Genomic DNA, 24,342 nt, shown 5'->3' on the forward strand with positions numbered 1-24,342 from the left:
AATGGAAAAAGCAGGAACGCTGATGCAGCTCCAATATATGATCAAGTCACTTATATCTACTCCCCAAGTCTCATTGATCCTATATATCTCTTAGGAAAGTGATCTTCATTATTTGCTCAGGATATTCACTTAAGAATAAAGTACCATACAAATCTACTTTGTACTGTTCTACCAGAGGAAAGAGCTGTCATTTTATTTATTTGTTTGTTTATTTGTTTATGGCTGTGCTGGGTCTTCGTTGCTGCACACGGGCTTCCTCTAGTTGTGGCGAGCAGGGGCTACTCTTTGTTGCAGTGCACGGGCTTCTCATTGTGGTGGCTTCTCTTGTTGCGGAGTGCAGGCTCTAGGAGCGTGGGCTCAGTAGCTGTGGCTTGCGGGCTCTAGAGCGCAGGCTCAGTAGTTGTGGAGCACAGGCTTAGATGCTCCACAGCATGTGGGATCTTCCCCGACCAGGGCTCGAACACATGTCCCCTGCATTCACAGGCATATTCTTAACCACTGAGCCATCAGGGAAGTCCGTGTCATTTTAAAAGCATGAATAAATGTATTATCTGTTATCAACTTTCAATTAGCATAATAATCTTGTGAACTACATACTTTTAGTTTGGTATTCAAAAATTTTAAATGTCCTAAAAAATGCATGTGCCTTCTCTATCAAGCTATAGCTAATAGAAATCTACTGGTGTGACTGGTTTCACATCATAAATGCACTAGAATGACTTTACACTGCAGAGATCACAACCATGTGTTAAGAAGCTAAACACAGTGCAGGATAAAACACTGTTTAAATCCAGGATAAACAATTGCACACAAGCTTTATAATGTTCATAGTAATAAAGTAACACTCTCCACATGATATATAATCAAAGTTTCCTCTCTTTCCAAAGAATACTCATCATTTCTTCCTTCAATATGATGCCTTCACTCAGCACAGCAATAGGCCTACAAAACCCTTTAAAAAATGGACTGGAATATAACATATAAACTATTTGACAATCATATAAAATAATATGGGAAACTGAACTTCATCTCAGTACAGATAAACATATTTTATTCCTACTCTCTACCAGCTCATTAATGATAATAACCATAATCGATACAAACTTATTCATAATTTCCTCATACCAAACAATAAAATAAAGGAAAGACTGTTATACATATGGATTCCTAATGCATAAACAGATTAACTCAATATGAAGACTTTAAATTACTAACACAATTAGATTACTTAAAAAACCAAATCCCCTCCATGAACATTTTTCTGACTCTGAGGCTATATTTTGAGTTCAATGACCCATTCCGAAGGCTAGCGCTTGCTCCACTGGGGAATTCTACTCTAGGCTGGATTACATCTGTGTGTTTTGGCTTGAACTCAAGACTTTGAAAGCTGCGGATTAGTTCACGTGTAAAGAAACTCTAAGATAAAGAGTTAGTGACAGTTTTATAGAGGCTCTTAGAAACAAACTCAATCTGTTCACTTTACCCCTTCTATCACTCCACTCCATGAGGAAGGATAATTTCAAAATCAGCACACCCTATTATTCTATTATCATACAGTGATTCCAGAATCTATTACTCTATTCACCCTGGGTGACACCACTGTACCTTACACATATAAGTGTGAGGTTTCAAAGACATTAAATCGAGAAAACTTGATTTGTTGAAATTATTATAGTCTCGTTGGTTCAGGTGGAATATGAATTTATGTTGCTCCTATTATTTACCATCTTAACTCCCACATATTTTGTTAAGGCATTTTGTACCATGTCCCTTGGCACCTTAGAAATACAGAACCTTGCTAAAGTGTTAATAAGGATGTAAATCTGAGGAGAGAAGAATATATAATAGTTCTTTCTATAAGCGTGGTTTAGGGGTCACCATCTGTTTAGGGACTAGAAAAGAGAACCTAATGTGAAGTTGCATTTGCACAGCAAGCATACTATGTTCGCTTATAATGAGGATGAGGTAGAGTTTCTCATAAAGCTAATTTTTTTTTTTTTTTTTTTTTGCGGTACGTGGGCCTCTCACTGTTGTGGCCTCTCCCGTTGCGGAGCACAGGCTCCAGACGCGCAGGCTCAGCAGCCATGGCTCACGGGCCCAGCCGCTCCGCGGCATGTGGGATCTTCCCGGACCAGGGCACGAACCCGTGTCCCCTGCATCGGCAGGCGGACTCTCAACCACTGCACCACCAGGGAAGCCCAAAGCTAACTTATTTGAATTAAAGTGTTTTCAGTACTGTAAGAGAAATAATCTTCTGTGTGTGTGTTGTGTGGAAAAACTAGAGGACTTCACATGACTAATAAAAGTATGGAGCTTTATGTTGTTGAATTTCTCTGCTCCTTGAAATCCAAAAATCTGAGAACCACTTCACAAAGATCCATTCCTAAGGAACAGAGTAAAAAGGAATCATCAGGTTTTCTTCTAGATTTTTGTAGCCAAAATTACACTGTTAGTAAAAGAGATAGGAATTCAGAGTAAAATCTCAAAATAAAGGGATTATAAGGACACAAGTCTGAAACATCCCTGATTAAAAACACCCATCACGGAAATAATTCAGCCAAGAAATACTAATAAATGCTAAAGAGGTGGGTTAAAGTTTGATGAGGAAAAGGATATTTACATAATCTCAAAATGTCTCCTTTAATCAAGTAATCAAAGTTATCACTATGAATGGTCAAAGTTAAATTGTGTGCCACCTGACAGAATGCAATGAAAAGAACACAGCATCACTTGCATGCTATGGCCAAAAATGCATAATCTGAATCTAATTATGAGGAAACATGAGACAAACCTAAACTGAGGGACATTCTACAAAATAACTGGCCTGTACTCTTCAAAAGTGTCAAGGTCATGAACATCAAGGAAAGACTTATGAACAGTTATAAAGGACACTAAGGAGACGTGACAACTAAATGCATTGTGTGATTCTGACCAATATCCTTTTGCTTTGATAAAGGATATTATTGAGATAAGTGGCAAAATTTGTGGGTTAGATGGTAGTAGTACAACAGTGTTAATTTCGTGATTGAGATTAGAGTGGAGGATATCTCTTTGAGAGAAATACATACTAAAGTATTTGAGAGTGATGGGCACAGGCAAATTATTCTCAAATGGTTCAAGGGGGGGAAAAAGTAGTTTCTTGTACTATTCTTGCCACTCTTTTGTATGTTAAAAAAATTTTTGCAAAAAAAATTTTAAGGCATCAATCAATTCAAAGAAAAATAGCAAGTAGCTTTGAAAGGTCAGTATATGAATAAGGTACTCTTCAATTAACAAAGTTTGGAAACACTGTTCTAAATAAATGCAAGGAAAAAAACTCAGTAATACCAAGCACCTAAATGCTAACAACACTTTCTAAGTTAAAAATTACGCTGGGAGCTTGGCCAAGGTGGTGAAGTGGGAAGACTCTGAGCTCACCTCCTCCCATGGGCACACCAAAATTACAACTGTTTACAGAGCAATTATTAATGAGAAAGACCAGAATCTAGGAGAAAAGATCTTCTACAACTAAAGATATAAAGAAGGAACCACAATGAGAAAGGTAGGAGGGGTGGAGGCATGGTATAGCCAAGACCCATGCCCTTGGGTGGGCAACCCACAATTGCAAAGGTTCTCCCCAAGAAGCAACGGGCTCCTTGCTCCACACAACAGGCTCCCCACATCGGACTCCACTGCCTAGGGGTCCAGCATCACCAAGACAAGCCCTCAGAACACTAGGTTTTGAAGGTTAGTGAGGCTTGCTTTAGAGAGACCCAGAAGGATGTGGGAAATAGAGACTCCACACTTAAAGGATGCACACAAAATCTTGCACTCTCTGGGACCCAGCGAAGCAGCAGTCATTTGAAAGGAGTCAGGGTCAGAACATTCTGCTGATCCTGGGGAGTCTCTGAGACAACTGGAGCTCACTCTGGGAATATGGATGCTGGAGGCAGCCATTTTGGGGAGATCATTCTAGGTGGAACGATCTGGTGCTGACAAGCAACACTTTCAAATTCTCCCTCCACCTTATTAGCCCCAGGGCCTGGTCCCACCCACCAGAGAGCCCGCTCCAGCCTCAGGACCAGCCTCATCCACCAGTGGGCAGGCACACCAACCCCAGGATCCCCTGGGCCCCAGTCCCACCCACCAGTGGGCCAAGACACGGCTCCACCCACCAGTGAGATGGCACTAGCCCCAGGACCCCTGAGCTTCCGCCCCACCCACCATAGGAGAGGAACTAGCCCTGAGACCAACGTCATACACCAATGGGCAGACACCAGCCACAGGACTTCTGCCACAGCAGAACATGGCCCATCCATCTGTAGGCCAGCACCACCCCAGGGACTCTCCGGGTTTCCACAGCCAGCCGCCCATGACCCAGCCCCAACAACCAGTGGCCAGTAGCCTCTGCAGAAGGCAGAGCCTGGCAACCAACAGGACCAGGGCCAGCTGTGCCTACCAGACCACCAACAGTACTCAGCCCACTAGAAAAGAAGGACCCACGGAGCCAACATAGGGGGCACCACTAGAGCTTATAGTTCTAGTGATAAGAGGGGAGTGTGCTGCTGGGACACACAGGGCATATCCTACAAAAGGCCATTTCTCCACGGTCAGGAAACGTAACCAACATACCAGATACACAGATATAAAAACAACAAGTTAGGCAAAATGAAAAGACAGAGGAACATATTCCAAATGAAGGAACAAGATAAACCCCAGAAGAAGAAAGAACTAAATGAGGTGGAGATAGGCAATCTACCTGAGAAAGAGTTCAAGGTAATGATGGTAGAAATGACCAAAGAACTCAGGAGAAAAATGGATGCACAGAGTAAAAAGTTAGAAGTTTTTAATAAAGAGTTAGAAAACATATAAAAACAACCAAACAGAAATGAAGAATACAATAATTGAAATGAAAAATACACTGGAAGGAGTCAACTGTAGACAAAATGATACAGAGGACAGATCAGTGGGCTGGAAGACAGAGTAGTGGAAATCACTGATGCTGAACAGAAAAAAGAATAAAAAAATACCTGCAGGGGCTTCCCTGGTGGCGCAGTGGTTAGAGTCCGCCTGCCGATGCAGGGGACACGGGTTCGTGCCCCGGTCTGGGAGGATCCCACGTGCCGCGGAGCAGCTGGGCCCGTGAGCCATGGCCGCTGAGCCTGCGCGTCCAGAGCCTGTGCTCCGCAACGGGAGAGGCCACAACAGTGAGAGGCCCGCGTACCACACACACACAAAAAAAAAACCTGCAATCCAAATCCAGCAATACATTAAAAAGATCATACACCATGATCAAGTGGGATTTATCCCAGGCATGCAAGGATTCTTCAATATATGCAAATCAATCAGTGTGATACACCACATCAACAAATCGAAGAATAAAAACCAGATGATCATCTCAACAGATGCAGGAAAAGCTTCTGACAAAATTCAACACCCATTTATGATAAAAACTCTCCAGAAAATGGGCAAAGAGGGAACATAATAAAGGCCATATATGACAAACCCACAGCAAACATCATTCTCAATGGTGAAAAGCTGAAAGCATCTCCTCTAAGATCAGGAACAAAACAAGGATGTCCACTCTTGCCACTTTTACTCAACATAACTAATGTTGATGAGGATGTACAGAAAAGGGAACCCTAGTATGCTGTTGGTGGGAATGTAAATTGGTACAGCCACTATAGAAAACACCATGGAGGTTTCTTTAAAAACTAAAAATAGAACTACCAGAACTACATATGATCCAGGATTCCACTCCTGGGTATACAGCAAAGAAAATGAAAACATTAATTCGAAAAGATACATGCACCCCAATGTTTATAACAGCATTATTTAAAATAGCCAACAGATGAATGGATAAAGAGGATGTAGTATATACAATTGAACACTACTCAGCCATAATAAAAAGAATGAAATACTGCCATTTACAACAACATGGATGGACCTGGAAGGTATTATGCTTAGTGAAATAAGACAGAGAAAGAGAAATACTGTATGTTATTACCGCTAATATGTGGAATCTAAAAAGTAAAGCAAACGAATGAATATAACAAAACAGAAACAGACTCACAGATATAGAGAACAAATTAGTGGTTACCAGTTTGGGGGTCAGGGCGAAGATAGGGTTAGGGGATTAAGAGGTACAAACTACTATCTATGTATAAAATAAATAAGATACAAGGACATATTGTACAGCACAGGGAATATAGCCAATATTTCATAATAACTTTAAGGGGAGTTATAATTTATAAAATTTTGTATCACTACGTTGTACACATAAAACTAATATTGTAAATCAACTATACTTCAATTTTTCTTTTTTAATTTATTTTTGGCTGTGTTGGGTCTTCGTTGCTGTGCGCAGGCTTTCTCTAGTTGTGGTAAGCAAAGGCTACTCTTCGTTGCGGTGCACTGGCTTCTCATTATGGTGACTTCTCTTATTGTGGAGCACGGGCTCTAGGCGTGCGGGCTTCAGTAGTTGTGGCACGTGGGCTCAGTAGTCGAGGCTCACAGGCCCTAGAACGCAGGCTCAGTAGTTGTGGCACACGGGCTTGGTTGCTCTGCGGCATGTGGGATCTTCCCGGACCAGGGCTCGAACCCGTGTCCCCTGCATTGGCAGGCGGATTCTCAACCACTGCGCCACCAGGGAAGTCCCTCAACTATACCTCAATTTTTTAAAAAAGAAAAAATTATGCTGCATGCTTCTGAAACAATTTAAATTCAAAATGCTCAGAATAATCTCTCTGTACGAAACATAGGCTCTGAAGACCTGTGGCTGCTTCCTTGTGGAACTTGACATTTTTTAAAGCATGGGCATCCTTGAAGCAACGAAAATCCTAAATTACAATAAAGCCAAACTCTAAATTGTGTAAAGCCCTCAGAAACTCTTATATTGTGCTCCTCACAGAAAAGGAGAAATGTAGTCACAGACTAGTGTTGGGCAATAATGGTTTGGGGCTGTATCCTGAAAATCCCTTTTCTCACTCCACCGTTAACACTGTCCATAAAGCAATTATCAAAATTGAATTCTAATATTGGAAAAGCCATAATTGGAATAGTTATGCAATGTATCACTCAGTGATAAAATCCCAGAAAAAGAGGAAAAAAAAAGTAAGGATAATCCTGACAGGAAAATAAAGTGATATTATTCCACATATAAAGTAACAGCCTTCTGTAAACAAAGTACAAATATAGAGGCTGTTTTTAGTACAAGAAAAAAGAAGAGTTCTGTAATTAGAACTTGGGCTCAAAATCCAGGGCACAGCTTTGCCAGCTCTGTAAGCTTTAACAAGTTAATAACTTCTGTGAAGATTTTTCTTCTTTCAAAGATAAAAATGATACTCACTTTAAGGACTGTTTGGATGACTGAATTAAGTACTTAAGTAAAATAGCTAATCTCTGATGCACACTAAACCCTTATGAAATACTGTTTTCTCTCCAGAAGACCAAAATCTCTAGGTTGTGAAAAAATATAGAGAAATCTAAACTCTGGGGTCCGTGCTTTTGCCAAAGAGAATAATTTAATTGTCAGTTATGAAAATGGGCAAAATGTTAAATAAGAGGAAGGTCTTGCCCAGGGTATATCCTTAGAAAATAAGTATTTGATTAAACTGAGTCATTAAGCAGACACTGAATATTCTAAACTGATATCACTTTGGGAAAAAATTTGGAATTATAAATGCAGATAATCATAATTTATTAAAAATTCCAAAGTGCTGAGGGTACTGCATTCACTCTGTAAAATGAAATTCGTAACTTCTATGAGTTTATAGTTTATCAGTAAGAATAATTATTAACAACATATGGAAGATTACTAGCAAAAATATTGCTCCTAATTATTTTTCAACTTTTAAATATTTTCCACAGTAAATACAATTTTATTGTTTTTTTCTGAATATATAAATGATATGTTTAAAAGAATTCAAACAATACATAAATATAAAAGGAGATTAAAGTCACCTGAAATTCTACCACCCTGGTATTTTATTACCTGATGTTTCAATCAAGAGAGGCTAGGTAATATTGTGATAATAAATGACTCCAAAAATCTCAGAGGCTTACAACAACAAAGGTATATTTCCACTCGTGTTTTAGGTTTACTAAGAGTTGGCTGGGCTCTGCTCTGTCTCATCTTCACTCCAGGATTTAGGCTGAACATTACCAGTTGTTGAGACAAAGAAAAAGAGATGTCAACCACGCGTTACCTCTTAAAGCATGGCTTCAGCCTATACACCAAAGGCCTAAACAAGCAATAATGCCAGGCCTTGCTTGGGGGGCCTTGCTTGGGGGCGGCAGGAGAGTAACCAGAGGGAAAGGAGGGAAATTGAAATATTTAGAAAACAAGTATATAATCTACCAAACCTAAATGTGTATTAAAGAACCGAATGTGAGATTATTTAAGGATCTCTCACCATGGCTTACATTATTCAATTACTTTTATTAATGATGTGAAATATACATAATATAAAATTAACCATTATGAAGTACACAAGTCAGTGGCATTTATTGCACTCACAATGTTGTATAACCATTACCTCTATCTAGTTCCAAACATTTTCAGTATTACAGGAAACCTCATACTCATTTAGCGGTCTTTTCCTCTGTCACTTTCCACCCACTTCCGACAAGCACTAATCTACTTCCTATCTCTATGGATTAATCTACTCTGGGTATTTCATATAAATGGAATCACATAATATGTGACCATTTGTGACTGGATTCTTTCACTTAGAATCATATTTTTGAGGTTCATTCACACTGTAGCATGTATCAGTACTTCATTCTTTTTCATGGCTGAACAATATTCTATTTTATAGATATACCACTTTCATTTATCCATTTATCCTTTGATGAACATTTGGTTTTTTATAACGTTTGGCTATTGGAAATAGTGCTGCTATGAATATTCATGTATAAGTTTTTCTTTGAATACCTGTTTTCAATTCTTCTGTGTATATACCTAGGAATGGAATTGCTGAGTCATACATTAACCCTAGGTTTAATTTTTGAGGGACTCCCAAACTTTTTTTCATAGCTGCTGCACCATTTTATATTCCTAACAGCAAGGTATGAGGGTTCCAATTTCTCCACATAATAAGTACATGAGAAAGTGCTCAGTATCATTAGTCCTAAAGGAAATGCAAATTCAAACCACAATGGGATACCATGTCATGCCCCCAAGAATGACTAAAATTAAAATGATAGATGTATTAGTCTGCCCAGGCTGTTACAACAAAATACCACAGATTGATGGCTTAAACAACAGAAATTTATTTTCTCACAGTTCTGGAGGCTAGAAATCTAAGATCAATGTGACACCAGGTCTGATTTCTCCTGAGCCCTTTCTCCTTGCCTTGCAGATGGCCACCTTTTTCACTACATCTTCATAATGTCTTTCTCTGTGTCTCTATGTATGTCCTATTTTTATAAGAACACCAATCATATTTGATTAAGGGCAACCTTAAGGCGCTCATTTTAACTTATTACCTCTTTAAAGGCCTTATATCCAAATACAGTCACACTCGGAGGTACTACGGTTTAGAGACTCAACATATAAATTTTAGGGAGACACAATTCATTCCAAAACAATGAACAATACCAAATCTTGTCAAGAATGTGGATCAACCAGCACCCATACCTGTTGCTGGTGAGAGTGTAAAATAGTAAAAACACTTTAGAAAAACATCTGGTGGTTTCTTTTAAACCTAAACAAATACTAACCCCATAATGCAGCAATTCTACTGAAATGAAAGTATAACCCAGCAATTCCACTAACATGAAAGAGAAATGACAGTGTATCTCCCCCAAAACACTTCTTCAAGAATGTTCACAGTAACTGTATTCATAATAGTAGAAAACCAGAAACAGATGAGGTTTAAGACAGCTAAACAAACTGTGGTATATTCATGCTATGGAATAGTACTACAAAGCATTAAAAAGAGATAAAAACAATGTGGTGAATCTCAAAATATTATGCTTAGCGAAAAAAGCCTGACACAAAAGAGTACATACCATATGATTTCATTTGTACATTTCACAATTTTATAAATAATGCTTCAATTAAAAAGTCCACCCAGGTGGGCCCAATGTAATAATAATAGTCCCTATAAGAAGGACACAAGAGGAGGCAGAGGCAGAGGAAAAGGCAATGTGAAAATGGAAGTTCACATTAGAATGATGTGGCTACCAGTCAGGGAATGCCAAGGCAGTCTCTAGAAGCTGGAAAAGGCAAGAAACAGAACCTACTCTGTAGTCTTCAGAATAAACCAGCCTTGCCAACACCTTGATTTTAGGGTTACAAGACTGATTCTAGACTTCTGAACTCCAGAACTCCAAGAGAATAAATTTGTGTTATTTTAAGCCACTAAATTTGTGGTAATTTGCTACAGCAGCAATAGGAAATTAATATACCTATCACTGGCATCCCAGAAGAAGAAAGTAGGTGGAGCTGAAAAGGTACTAGAAGAGATAATGGCTGAACACTTCCCAAATTTGCAAAAGACATAAACCTACAGATACTATAAGCTAAGTGAACAACAAACAGGATAAACTCGAAGAAATCAATACCAAGACACATCATAATTAAACTTCGCAAAACTAAAGGCAAAGGAAAAATCATGAAAGTATTAAGAGAAATGATACCTTAACTATAGAGGAAAAACAATTCAAATGACAGTGGATTCTCATTAGAAACCATAGAGGCCAGAAGGAAGTGGCACAACATTTTTCAAGTGTTGAAAGAAAAAAACTGTTAACCCAGAATAATATGTGCAGTGAAAATATCATTCAAAGATGAGGGGAGGGACTTCCCTGGTGGTCCAGTGGTACAGAATCTGCCTTACAATGCAGAGGATGCAGGTTCGATCCCTGGCCAGGGAACTAAGATCCTACATGCCACGGGGCAACTAAGCCTGTGCACCTCAACTAGAGAGCCCGCATACCAAAAAATACAGAGCTCACGCACCCTGGAGGCTGCCCACCACAACTAGAGAGAGAAAACCCGCATACCGCAACTAGAGAGAAGCCCGCATGCTGCAGTGAAGAGCCTGCATGCCGCATCCCGCATGCCAGAACAAAGATCCCACGTGCCACAACTAAGACCCAATGCAACCAAAAATAAACAAAACAAATTAATAATAATAATAATTTATTTTTAAAAAAGATGAGGGGAAATAAAAATATTCTCAAATTAATGAAAACTAAGAGATTCTGTCATCAGCAAACTTATTCTAAAAGAATGGCTAAAGGAAATTCTCTAAAAAGGAAAGAAAAAAGAGGAAATCTTGAAACATAATGAATAAAGAAAACAGTAAGCAAAAATATAGATAAATACAACAAGCATTCCTTCTTCTGAGTTTTCTAAACTAATAGAAGCAAAAATTTTAACACTGATGCAGTTCTAAACGTATATAGAGGAAATATTAAGATGATTATAAGTGTGGGACGGTAAAGGGAAATAATGCATGGTAAGCCTTCTACATTTCACTTAAACAGGTGAAATAACAACACCAATAGATTGTGATAAGTTATGTATATAAAAAATGTAACGACTGGTGCAACCACTGAGAAAACTATACAAAGAGATACACTACAGATAAATCAAATGGAATTCTTAAAGAATGTTCAAGCAACTGACAGGAGGGTTAGATTAAAGAAACAGAAATGAAAGACAGAGGATAACAAACAGAAAGCAAAAACTAAAACGGCATACTCAAGTCCTAACATTTCAATAATTCCATTAAATTTAAATGATCTAAATACACCAATTAAAGACAGAAAGCACATGACAAATTCAAGTTTTGCTTTTTTGGGACTCGCTGGAATTTTTTTCCCAATATTTTCAATCCATGGTTGGTTGAATCCACAGATGCAGAACTCACAGATACAGAGGACTGACTGTATATAAATTTGACAACTTAGATGAAATACACCAGTTCCTCAAAGTATATCATCACAATTCATCCAATACGAAATAGATAATTTGAATAGTCTTATAACTATTGAGCAAGTTAAATTTGGAATTTAAAAAAATCCAAAATAGAAGTCTCCAGTCCCAGATGGTTTCACTAGGGAATTCTACCAAAGATTTAAGAATTAATACTATTTCTACACAATCTCTTCCAGAAAATAAAAGAGGAAGGAATACTTTTCAATTTATTTCTTGAAGCTAGTATTACCCTATTTTTAAAAAAGACAGTACAAAAAATAAAATTACAAATATCTCTCATAAATATGAATGCAAAAATCTTTAAGACTTTGACAAAATTCAACACCCATCATGATTTAAAAAAAAAACCTCTCAGTGAAATAGAACTAGATGCACACCTCCTTAATGGATAAAGAACATCTTTTAAAACACCTACAGTTAGCATTATATTTAAAGATGAAAGACTGATGCGTTTCTCCTAAGACTGGGAATAAGGTTAGGATATCTGTTCTCACCATTCTTATTCAGCATAATGGTGGAAGTTCTAGCCAGGGCAATAAGGTTAAAAGGAAAAAGCATGCAGGCCATAAAGGAATAGATAAAACTGATCATATTTTCATACAACATGATTATCTACACAGAAAATTCCAGGGAAGCTAACAGATAAACTCCTAGAACTAATAAGTGAATTCAGCAAGGTTGTAGGATATAAGATAAACATTAAAAAATCAACTATATTTTTATACACTATCAATGAACACGTGGACACTAATAAAATTACAATATCATTTATAATCACTCAAAAAATGAAAGACTTAATGTATACATCTAACAAAAACACGTATACAGGGACTTCCCTGGTGGCGCAGTGGTTAAGAATCCACCTGCCAATGCAGGGGACATGGGTTCGAGCCCTGGTCCGGGAAGATCCCACATGCCGCAGAGCAACTAAGCCCGTGCACCACAACTACTGAGCCTGCGCTCTAGGGCCTGTGAGCCACAACTACTGAGCCACGTGCCACAACTACTGAAGCCCGCACACCTAAAGCCCATGCTCCGCAACAAGAGAAGCCACGGCAATGAGAAGCCCACGCACCGCAACGAAGAGTAGCCCCTGCTCGCCGCAGAGAAAGCCTGCACGCAGCAACAAAGACCCAATGCAGCCATAAATAAATAAATAAATAAATAAATAAATAAATATTTTTAAAAAACATGTATACTGTATAAGACTTGTATACTGAAAAGTACAACACACTGATGAAAAATGTCAAAGATAACCTAAATAGAGAGAAATACCAAATTTCTCTCATAAGTGTGAGAGTCAACAGTCAACATGTCAACTCTCCCCAAATTGCAATATAAATTATTAATATAATTTCTATCAAAATTCCAGCAATATTTTTATATCTACAGATTATTCTAAATTTTATATAGAATGGCAAAGGAACTAAGATAGCAAAAACATTTTTGAAAAGAAGTTAAAATGGAGAAATCAGTCTACCTGACTTTGAGACTTATTGTATAGCTATAGTAATCAAGACTGTGTGGTACTGCTAGAGAGACAGACATACAGATAAATGGAATAGAAAACCCAGAAATAGGTCCAAACAAAAATGCTCAACTGATTTTTGTCAAAGGTGCTAAAGTGATTCAATGAAGTGAAAATAAGGGTTAGGCAGGGTTCTTAAACTTGACACCGAAAGCACAATCCATAAAAGGAAAAACTGATACACTGAACTTTATCAAAATTAAGAACTTCTGCTCTGTGAAAAGACCCTGTTAAGAGGATGAAATGACAAGCTACAGACCAAGAGAAAGTATTTGCACTTTCTCTTATCTGACAAAGGCTTATGTAACCTCAATATTTAAAAAAATCCCAATTAGAAAGTGGGCAAAAGATGTGGAGACATTTTATCTAAGAGGATATGCAGATAGAAAATAGTACACGAAAAGATGTTCAACATCATGAGCCATTAGCAGAAAGCAAATTAATACCACAATGAGTTATTTTTGAACACTTAGTCCTTTCCCTAGGCTGGAGTGTTCTAGCCCCAGATATCCACGAGGCTTACAATTTACTTGACTGAGGTCTTTGCTTGAAAGACATCTCCTCTGAAAGGCCTTTTCTACCACACTGTTGAATACACCCTGGTCTATACTATAACATAAGACTTAGAAGCACCCCTATAAAGGCTGTGGTTGGCTAACTCACCAGGAGTTAGATTTTTAAACTTGTGGATTTTTGCTTGGCAGTGAACATCAACCTAATTAAGAACTTGTCGTTCAAATGTAATGAGTCTTTCCATTCCTCCTTTTCCATTTTAGCTACTAACTTCAGAGCATTCTTGGCCTTATTTAAAGGAGTCATAGTTTCCATTTAGATTATGGATCCCAAAGCCACAGTGACCCAGAGTTCAGTCTTCTCACAACATGGAGACCACAAATCATTTAAAATTTTTCAATATGAACAAGATTCTGGGGATTGCCTGCACATTCCTTAACTAACAAACACCATGTATGTGAGCAATTGTAGAACAAGAATTTCTACCTTCAAACCTTCTTTTCTTAACATGCATTTTTTAAAAATTATGAAAAGTACTATTAAACAATTCTTTATCAAGAAATATAACTTAAATGTCTCTGGCATACTAAATTATTTAACTATTTCTTAGTGGACACTCTTATCCCTTCATTTGAAGAAAAGAACCCTGCTTTATTTCACCCCACCATCCACAAATTACTCATCAATTCTGTTTTCTAAACCTGTAACTGAGACTAGATGATTTTTAGAATTCCTTGAAAAAAGTTAAATATAGCAAACTGTATGCTGAGAAGAGGTAAGCCTTTCTCCTACTCAATTTGCAATGTTTACTTAAAAAGTAAAAACATAAAATAAAATAAAATGTCATTTTTGCAGGGAGGTCCAAGTGGGGACGAGAAGATGCCCACAGTCTGTACCAACAGTAAGGTCGTTCATAACACTGCTATGTGATGACACACCGTCTTGTGTGCTGGCTTTTCACCTCAAAGTCAACACTAAATATACAGTTACTTAATGTTTCCATCTGAGTTCAGTAATTCTACCTGCAGGTAAATTTAAAATCAAAGTAGTATCTCTGATTCCGCTCTAATAAAAATTACCTTTCTTCCCTCTGAAAAATGTTAGTGTCTTTAACAGTAATATTTAATTGGTATTTGGAAACCAAGGAAAGAAAGAAGAAAAAAAATTACCACTACTTAGGGGTAATTTAATGATTTTTTAATGAATTTATTTATTTTTATTTATTTATTTTTGGCTGCATTGGGTCTTCATTGCCGCGCACGGGCTTTCTCTAGTTGCAGCGAACAGGGGCTACTCTTCGTTGCGGTGCGCGGGCTTCTCATTGCGGTGGCTTCTCTTGTTGTGGAGCACGGGCTCCACAGTAGTTGTGGCTCGCGGGCTCTAGAGTGCAAGCTCAGTAGTTGTGGTGCATGGGCTTAGTTGCTCCGCAGCATGTGGGATCTTCCCGGACCAGGGCTCGAACCCGTGTCGCCTGCATTGACAGGTGGATTCTTAACCACTGCGCCACCAGGGAAGCCCCCGGTAATTTAATGATTTTTGACTTTGAGTTAGTGATTTAATATACACCATTATCAGGTTACTTAACAATGTGAAAGTTAACAAAAAATTGGCTCATCAGTGTTTAGGGTAAAACCACTGCTGCCATTTGTCTCTTACTCTAAGATCTACTCTATTTATTCCATTGCTCTATAGTCTAAGAAAAAACATTCCCACCTCCAACATAAAAGTTAACAAGAAAACTGGACTTAAAATATTGCTTTTTTAGGGACTTCCCTGAGGCATCAGGGTAAGGGTGCTTCAGGAACTGAAAAAGTAATAGGTTAGGAGACTGGAGCTGGGGCAGAGAATAGAAACCCAGTTCAACAGAAGAAAAACATAAGAACAGAAAAGATTCTGCCTCCTCTTGGACAAAATATTCCACATAATCCAGGGACCAATGGACAGGAACTGGAAAGCCATGTTATAATGCACTTAAGTTATCAATTTTTCATCTGCATTGGCAGTAACTTTAATTGCTATCATTATAAACAACCTTTTATAAAAATTATTTTAGCAATAAATTTTGATTGTCAAGATTTAAATCGTAGGGCTTCCCTGGTGGCGCAGTGGTTGAGAGTCCGCCTGCCGATGCAGGGGACACGGGTTCGTGCCCCGGTCTGGGAGGATCCCACGTGCCGCGGAGCGGCTGGGCCCGTGAGCCATGGCCATTGAGCCTGCGCGTCCGGAGCCTGTGCTCCGCAACGGGAGAGGCCACAACAGTGAGAGGCCCACATACCGCAAAAAAAAAAAAAAAAAAAAAAAGATTTAAATCGTAGTCAGAGACTTGCTTTTTAAAGATTATTCCATTGCAGACAAGCACCCATCTGTTTTGCATTTTAGTACTAACTTTTTTAGCCTCACACTCATTTCACTAAGAACTTTCTGGGGGGTGGTGATAGTAGTGATTATTATTATTTTGACAAAAGTACAGTATACACTAGGACAGCTGTAATTTATTTCAATGTCTCTTTGCAAAGAAATTAATCAGCACAATTCCCTCAGTCTTCAAAGCAACTGTAAAGAAAGTACTATTTTTTTCTCCCAACTATTGCTGTATGCTTTTATTTGGTTACAATTTTCTCACTACCTACCTCTTTATCATCGGCAACCTGACTTCTGGTCTCACTATTTCACCAAACTTGCTCTCCTTAAAGCTTTCTTTGGATCCCTCTAGAACTTATCACTTCCTCTGACATTTATGACCACACTCTCATACTTCAATGGCACCGAAAGCTCATATTCCATGGCAACATTTGCTCACAATCTAATGAGAGAAAAGGCACCCACTAAAAACAAAGACCAGGAGTGGAAAATACATATGAATGATCTTAGTTTCAAGTGCTCAGAAGCAGAGCTGAGTCACAGCAGGTACTCAGTTGAGAAGAATTTTTATTTTAAACTGAAAAGCCTTATAAGTCATTTAAGCCAATGCCCTCATTTTATAGCTGAAGTACGGAAAGCGTGTCAGTTAGGATGACTTTGGTTGCAAGTAGTAGACAAGAGCAAGTCAATTTGACTTAATAAGGAAACATACTCTCCCACATAATACGAAGTCCAGACACCTCACTGTAACCCACTGCTGCTCTTGCCCGTAGCACCCTTGGCCACACCACCTTCAGTGTGTTACCTTCAACTTCCGGTTGCGAGCAACAAGGTCTGTCGCAGTTTCAGGATATACATCAGAGTCCTGGGAGTTGGGGGAGAAGTGTAAGAGGAAAGGGAAAGTGTGTCTCTTCCTTGAATCTCTTCTCAAAAGCAAAGAAACTTGACCAAGAAACCCTAAGAAGACTTTTCTTTTGCCTCCCCATTTCTAAAGCAACCACTGGCAAGGAAAATGGGATTCCAAGACTGGTTTGGTTTAAGCCTTGGACTAACCTTGGGGTAGAAAGAATGCTGAGGAGTCAAGGTTAAATAAATAGGCCATAATCAAAATATTACTTGTAGGACTTCCCTGGTGGCGCAGTGGTTAAGAATCCGCCTGTCAGTGCAGGAGACATGGGTTCGAGCCCTGGACCGGGAAGATGCTGCATGCCACGGAGCAACTAAGCCCACGTGCCACAACTACTGAGCCTGTGCTCTAGAGCCCACAAGCTACAACTACTGAGCCTGTGTGCCACAACTACTGAAGCCCGTGCACCTAGAGCCCACGCTCCGTAACAAGAGAAGCCACCACAATGAGAAGCCTGCGCACCGCAAGGAAGAGTAGCCCCCGCTCACCACAACTAGAGAAAGCCCACGCGCAGCAACTAAGACCCCACACAGGGCTTCCCTGGTGGCGCAGTGGTTGAAAGTCTGCCTACCAATGCAGGGGACACAGGTTCGTGCCCCGGTCTGGGAAGATCCCACGTGCCGCGGAGCGGCTGGGCCCACGAGCCATGGCCACTGAGCCTGCATGTCTGGAGCCTGTGCTCTGCAACGGGAGAGGCCAAAACAGTGCGAGGCCCACGTACCGCAAAAAAAAAAAAAAAAAAAAAAAGATGGATTCAACTCTTCTCTTTTGCCACCTTCTCTGGGGAGCTCACATGTTCCTTTTGTAACTATCTTAGGCTTCTGTGGAGGTGGCATAGGGTAACAGTAAGCACTGACTTTAGAGCCAAACTGCCGGGGTTCAAATATAGGCCCCCATCACTTGTGTGTGTCATGTTACTTAACCTCGTTCCTCATCTATAAAAGAGTATGATAGTAGAACTCACCTCATAGAGATGTTGTGAGCATTAAATAAATTACTATACATAAAGTGCTCAGAACCATGCCTGTTACACAGTAAGTCCTCTTTAAGTGTGTGCTGTTATTATTAAGGGGCATCTACTGTTTCTGCCTGCCCAGTATCCCTTTCCCTTTCTTCTGATAAATGTTTCAGTTTCCCTTTGAAGAACCACCCATCTGCCATGCCATCCGATCCTGACACAACTCTCAGTCAGTATGAACTGCTCCCGACCCCCACTGGGCAAAGGGTGACCACAAGGCCCAAGGTAGGCCAATCTTGCCTTTTCCCCTGGAATCTGACTCATAAGCAGAATGACTCAAGACAGAAAGCAGTTAAAATTCAGTCTCTCTGGTGTCAGTGCCTTGAAGAGCTTTTCCTGAGTTCTTGCCCCCTAGGGCCCTGGAACTGTATAGTCCTTTACAAAATTTGATTAACAGTTCTTCCTTTGATTCTATTAGCTTTCCAATCCCCTTTAATAAATTCCCTTTTTGCCGAAATTAGCCAAAACTGATTTCTGTTGTTTGTGTAACCATTATGTTGAACAAACAGGCCTCCCCAAATTAAATCATGAAGTAACCTTATTTTTCTCTCTCATGTCTCTTTACAGCTATTCATGAGCCTAGCTTCTCCAGCCCCTGCATACACAGCATATAAGTTAAGACAGTGGCTCAGAAATCAAACATTCTGGGCTCAAATTCTAACTCCAAGCCCTGCTAGCTATGTTACTTAATGTCTTTCTGCCTCAGCTTCCTTCTCTGTCAAATGGAATAAAGACACATATCTCATTGGGTTATTTTAAAACTTAAATGACTTCCCAAATGTAAAATGCATGGAACATGCATGGCACACAGTAAGTCCTGAAAAATGTTATAGAGCTGATGGCAGTGGTGTCCAGTGAGATGTCCTTCTTCCTCACAACCTATCACATTAGGCCCTGACCATTCTTGTTTCCACACCTATGCTCATGCTAGCCCTCTTTCCTTTTCTAAATCCTTCAAGACATAATTGAATCAAGCACCACCATTTCCACAAAGCCCACACTGATCTACAAAGACCACATTAACCTGTTACTTCACTTACAGGAATTATAATCTGTAGTAGACACATGAGTCTTGATTTCATATCATTCTACTGTTTTTTAATTGTACCTGTATCTAAATCATGACTAGAATAAGAAAAGTGTTCCTTGAAGGCAAGAATGATATTTTATATTATTCTATGTCCTTCATATTACTTACTCCAGAGTAAGGCTCATAGTAAGTCCTTAATAATTAACTTTTGAATGGCCCTCTGAGCAGCTAAAAATATTTCCAACCATAATTACTTCTGGGTTTGCATAGCTTCAAGCCCTTAGGCCTATATTTTAGTATATATGTTGCCAAAGTGAGCACAGGGCCTTTGCTTTTATTGTGTGCATAAGCATACAAAAAAGACAGGGTACAGAACTTTCTTTTTTCTTCCCACACTGGCCCATACACACTGGGCATCCAGTAAATGTCATTAACTAACTACAAAAAAGCTGAAAACTTCAGGAGCTGGAAATTCATTCCAAATATGATAGGAAATTCCAAATGTATCTGCTACTGTTAAGATTGGAAACTATAAGGCTGAAAAGCCCTGTTTTGTTTAAAACTTGGAGATAAGGGAAACGGATACTCACACATTTTTTCTCTCCCAATATATTTTTTTTTCCTCAAGAACTCTTGATGAAGGACGAAGTAGAAAAGGTAACTATTGTATCTTTTTATTGTCATGTTTCTGAAGAAATATTCTTTTATTTTTGGAACTCTGCATAACATAAAGTACCCCATCTTCTTTCTCTGGTTTCTCTAACCATGTGAAAAAGTATACGTAGAAATAAAAACATTTCACGCTGATGCCCAAGAGTGTATGATTTACATATAAAAAGATGGCACTGTTTCAGAGCTATGTGGGCAGTATTTTAGCCATGTGGAAAAGTCAACTGGGAAAGAGAAATTGAGTAAGCCTAGCCTCAACTCCATGTGAAGCTGTCTGTGGGTGCATAAATTGACTCACTTAGCTGACCCTGGGAACAAGTTTCTATTACATCCAAATGACACCTCTATAAAATTCCATACTTTTTGGCTTATGTTGTTTAATGAATACGGTTATTTCAAAGTTAAGAAAAAATTCTTTTTTCTAAATGCTATCCACTGTGAATTTTTCAACCAGACTGATTCTTCATTGTTTCCTTTCTACAGGAACAATCTACAAGAGAAAGAAAAGCGAAGAGAAAGAAAAGGATGAGAGAAAAAACTACACATCTTACTTGGACTGTGCGAGACAGCCGGGTGCAACCATATTCTGATTCTCCTCCTCGGCCTGGAGTGCAGTGAGTTCCACCATGTTAACCATCACATCATTGGTGTGGCCCGGAAGCTGGGGAAGCACTGAAAGGATCTTCTCCACCAAGTTGTCTCCATGATGTCCAACCGCCCCTGTTTAAGCAGACAAGAAAATATGAACTCACAAAATGGGAGGAAAAAGCAGCTAAATTAATGTTCTATAATACCCCTTCTATCAAAAACAGTGTCCATTTTTAGCTTCTGTTACACAAATCAATAACATAAACCTAACATTCTGCCCTTAGTAACACTAATCAATCTCACAATTACCTATAAAATGTATGTCTTGTGTGTTGGACTTAATGGTCCCTGAGAGCAGGCACTGTGTCTGCTCTGGTTACTGCTATAATTCCCAGCACCTAGCATAGTGCTTACACATGGTAGGCATCAATAGGTATTTAGTGGATAAATAAATAATAAACATTTGGAAGGTCAGGTAAATGGCGTGATAGGATGACACTATCCTGAAAATTTAGAGCTAAAAGGATTTTCTTTATTTTACTGATGAAGACCTTAAGACCCAGAAAGGGTTAGAGACCTGACCAAGAATAGCAGATCTCCCCTTTGCTAGAAGTTTATCTTTATCATGGCAACCATTTATCTAGTTCACCCTCTACCCACCATGTCTAGCAGGCAACTTGGCAGCTAGTAGGCTCACTAATTATTTGTTAGATGAAGGAAAGAACAAATGAATGAATAGTAACAGTTCGCAGTGATAAAAGCATTTATACAGTTTTCTGTGTACCAGGCACTGCTCCAGGTGCTTTACATATATTAATTCTTTTAATAACAAATGAATTAATAAGCTCAAATTAAAATTCAAGACCAATGACACAGTTTAATGCTTTTTCCATGAGACCAAGTTATCTTTCTAAAAGCCACCAATGCTTGGAAGACATGATTCCAACAATGGGTGGGACTGGCCAAATCAACTTGTTTTGATCCCACCCACTTCAAATCAATTAATATTTTACTTCCTAATGTCTATCTCTATTGTTTTTGCCATGTCATATTAATTGCACAGAAGAACTAGGTAGAAAAGACTAAACCATAAATCCAAGGAATCATTGTCAGCACCATCGTCTTCTTCGTCACAATAGCTAATATTTATTGAGAGCTTATGACGTACCAGGTATTAACTTCCATACTGTACATTTATTATCCACTTAATTCTTGGAACAACTCTAATAGGTAGGTATTATTATGCTCATTGACAGAGTAGAAGATTCAGTTTAAGTAACTTGCTCACAATTATATATGTTGTAAATTACAGAGCAAGAATTCAAACTCAGGAGGCAGAACTCCAAAAACCACACCATTAAAAAAAAATAAATAAATCAGGCCCATAAAAATGACTTAAGACAGAATCAGCATGAGTGCTTCTAATGTGGCTTCCGATGTTAAAGAAAAGAGTTCTAATTCTACCAGTAAAATATTCACTTATTAGGCCTGGAAGGAACCATGTCTTATTTATGTTGTCTATAGTTTATGGTTGTCTCCCCAGCACTCATACTACAAGCTACTCGTTAAATACTTGCTGAATGAATGCCTAGTGACTATAAGTGGCCCTGAGATCCACAGGGCAGTCAGAAGTCTCTAAGTGAATAATATCTTTAAGCCTGGAAAGAATGGAGATATGATGATTACCCCATAGCATCATTTCTCTCTCCACTAGTAACCTCCTCACTTATTTAAAAACTTCCACTCATCACTACTATAACTCTTCTTTGAACCTGGTGCCCAAATTCTGAGCCGTGCCCCCAAGCTATTCTTATTTTTATCTGCCATTCACAGACACATGGTACAGACAAGTAGTCTATATGTTCTGCCTTTCTTTCCTAACTTCTTTAGCCCCTACAATCTAGCTGCTACTCACTCTTCCTCCCTATGCTAAATGCAGGGGTCTTTGGCAAGTCTCAGTTCATTAAACCTTTGGCAAATTAAAACCGTTGACTAATCCAGTCCTCCTGAAACTCTCCAAATATGAGAAGTCAAGACATGACATACTTATTTTTCCTTAAGGTTTAATAGCTAATAGTTATTTTTACAGTAGAGGAGTAGTTTTTTTAAATTATGGCATATTTACTGAAGCAGTTCTCAAACTGTGATTTTTATTTTCTTCTATTTATTTATAGATTCTAAACTTTCTATGGTGAACATATATTCCCGTTGTAATGAAATTAAAAAACATGCTATATGCACATATAAATATCCCAAAATTTTACCAAGGGTTATCTTTGAATGGTAGGACTTTGGTTGATGTAAATTCTACCTAAAATTAATTTTTCCCATGTTTTCTGCAAGGAGCACATGAGACTGACCTAAATTAATTAGAAAAATAATTTACACTCTTTCAGAAACTGTTTAAAATATTATATATGAGAATTAACAAAATGCCAAATTTACATGAGCAGGATTACTCAACTTTTTAGGTTTAGTCAAAAGGAATGTGTATTTAACATGTGTGATAATGAAGGATAAAGCAGGTATAGGCTTTCAACTCATGTCCTGCTCTTCTCTGAATACAGTTTGTTGCATGTCCAGCTTTAGAGGGTTCAATATACATTTAAAAAATTTAATTAATGCCAGTTACATGACTCAAACATAGACTAAGCATTTGGGGCCTCTCAATGTCACCATAACTTCAGATTCTTCCTCTATGAAATGAATAAAATGCCAAGATTTGTATCACACTTAAATTTTCAGAGAGCTTAATTTTTCCATTATTATAGAAATTTTAAAGTATTATTTAAGACACTCAAGAGTGGAAGTCAACCTGAACCCAGTTATTTTTCCCTGTCCAACTGTTAATCTAGCCAAGAGCAATGGGGTCTAGTCTGGCCACAGAATGGTTTATTTCCCAATGCCTTTTTTTCTAAAGAGGGTATAGGAACAAGAAATTGGATATTGGGCTCTAGTGGTCCCATCCTCCATTAGTTCCTTGTGTGATCTGAGGCAACTTCCAAAAATGTGGTGCTATTTTACCAAGCTAAAAACTCAGAGTTGGTCCAACCAACACCTAAATATCTTTGAAGCTCAGTATTTGAGATCCTAAATTCAGCCAATTGTTTCAAAGGCTAAACTTTTATAGTTAACAGCACCGGAAAAATAGCAATCCTGTATGACCCTGTGGATCATATGTGAATGTATGTGCCAGTATCATCATCATAAGGCATATAACATCTTCACTTGCCTCTACTTATAAGGACTAAAGTGAGAAGCAAGAATTGAGGCATCTTCACAAGAGCTCAGTCATACTGTAGTAGGGCTTAAAGATAAAAACACAAGAGCCTTCTCTACATTTCACAAACAGGATATTTTGGGATTGTGCACAGTGTCCCTTTGTGTTGAGATAGGGTTACTGGATTCTTGGAATTAGTATATTCAAAAACTCACCTCCTGGGACTTCCCTGGTGGCGCAGTGGTTAAGAATCCGCCTGCCAGTGCAGGGGATGCGGGTTCGAGCACTGATTCAGGAAGATCCCACATGCCGCGGAGCAACTAAGCCCATGAACTACAATTACTGAGCCTGCGCTCTAGAGCCCGCGAGCCACAACTACTGAAACCCCTCGCGCCTAGAGCCTGTGCTCTGCAACAAGAGAAGCCACCACAATGAGAAGCCCGCACACTGCAACAAAGAGTAGCCCCCGCTTGCTACAACTAGAGAAAGCCCACGGGCAGCAACAAAGACCCAACATAGCCAAAAATAAAAATTAATTAATTTAAAAAAAAACTACACAATACACAAATCTTAATTAAA

The 24,342-nt window shown here is 38.8% G+C and overlaps 1 protein-coding gene across 2 annotated transcripts in view; it reads right to left on the minus strand.

Moving 5' to 3' along the window:
* SCFD2 (sec1 family domain containing 2) overlaps window positions 1-24,342 on the minus strand; it is a gene marked incomplete at both ends in the record, with an annotated part of 402,315 nt that overhangs the window by 366,460 nt on the left and 11,513 nt on the right. For both annotated transcript variants that reach the window (XM_079718752.1, XM_079718751.1), the window contains one exon: window positions 20,507-20,675. In XM_079718752.1, the coding sequence (XP_079574878.1) occupies window positions 20,507-20,675 (169 nt within the window). The remainder of the gene's footprint in view (window positions 1-20,506; window positions 20,676-24,342) is intronic.

This window comes from Hyperoodon ampullatus (genome assembly GCF_949752795.1).
Source record: "Hyperoodon ampullatus genome assembly, chromosome: 1".
NCBI classification, from domain to species: domain Eukaryota; kingdom Metazoa; phylum Chordata; class Mammalia; order Artiodactyla; family Ziphiidae; genus Hyperoodon; species Hyperoodon ampullatus.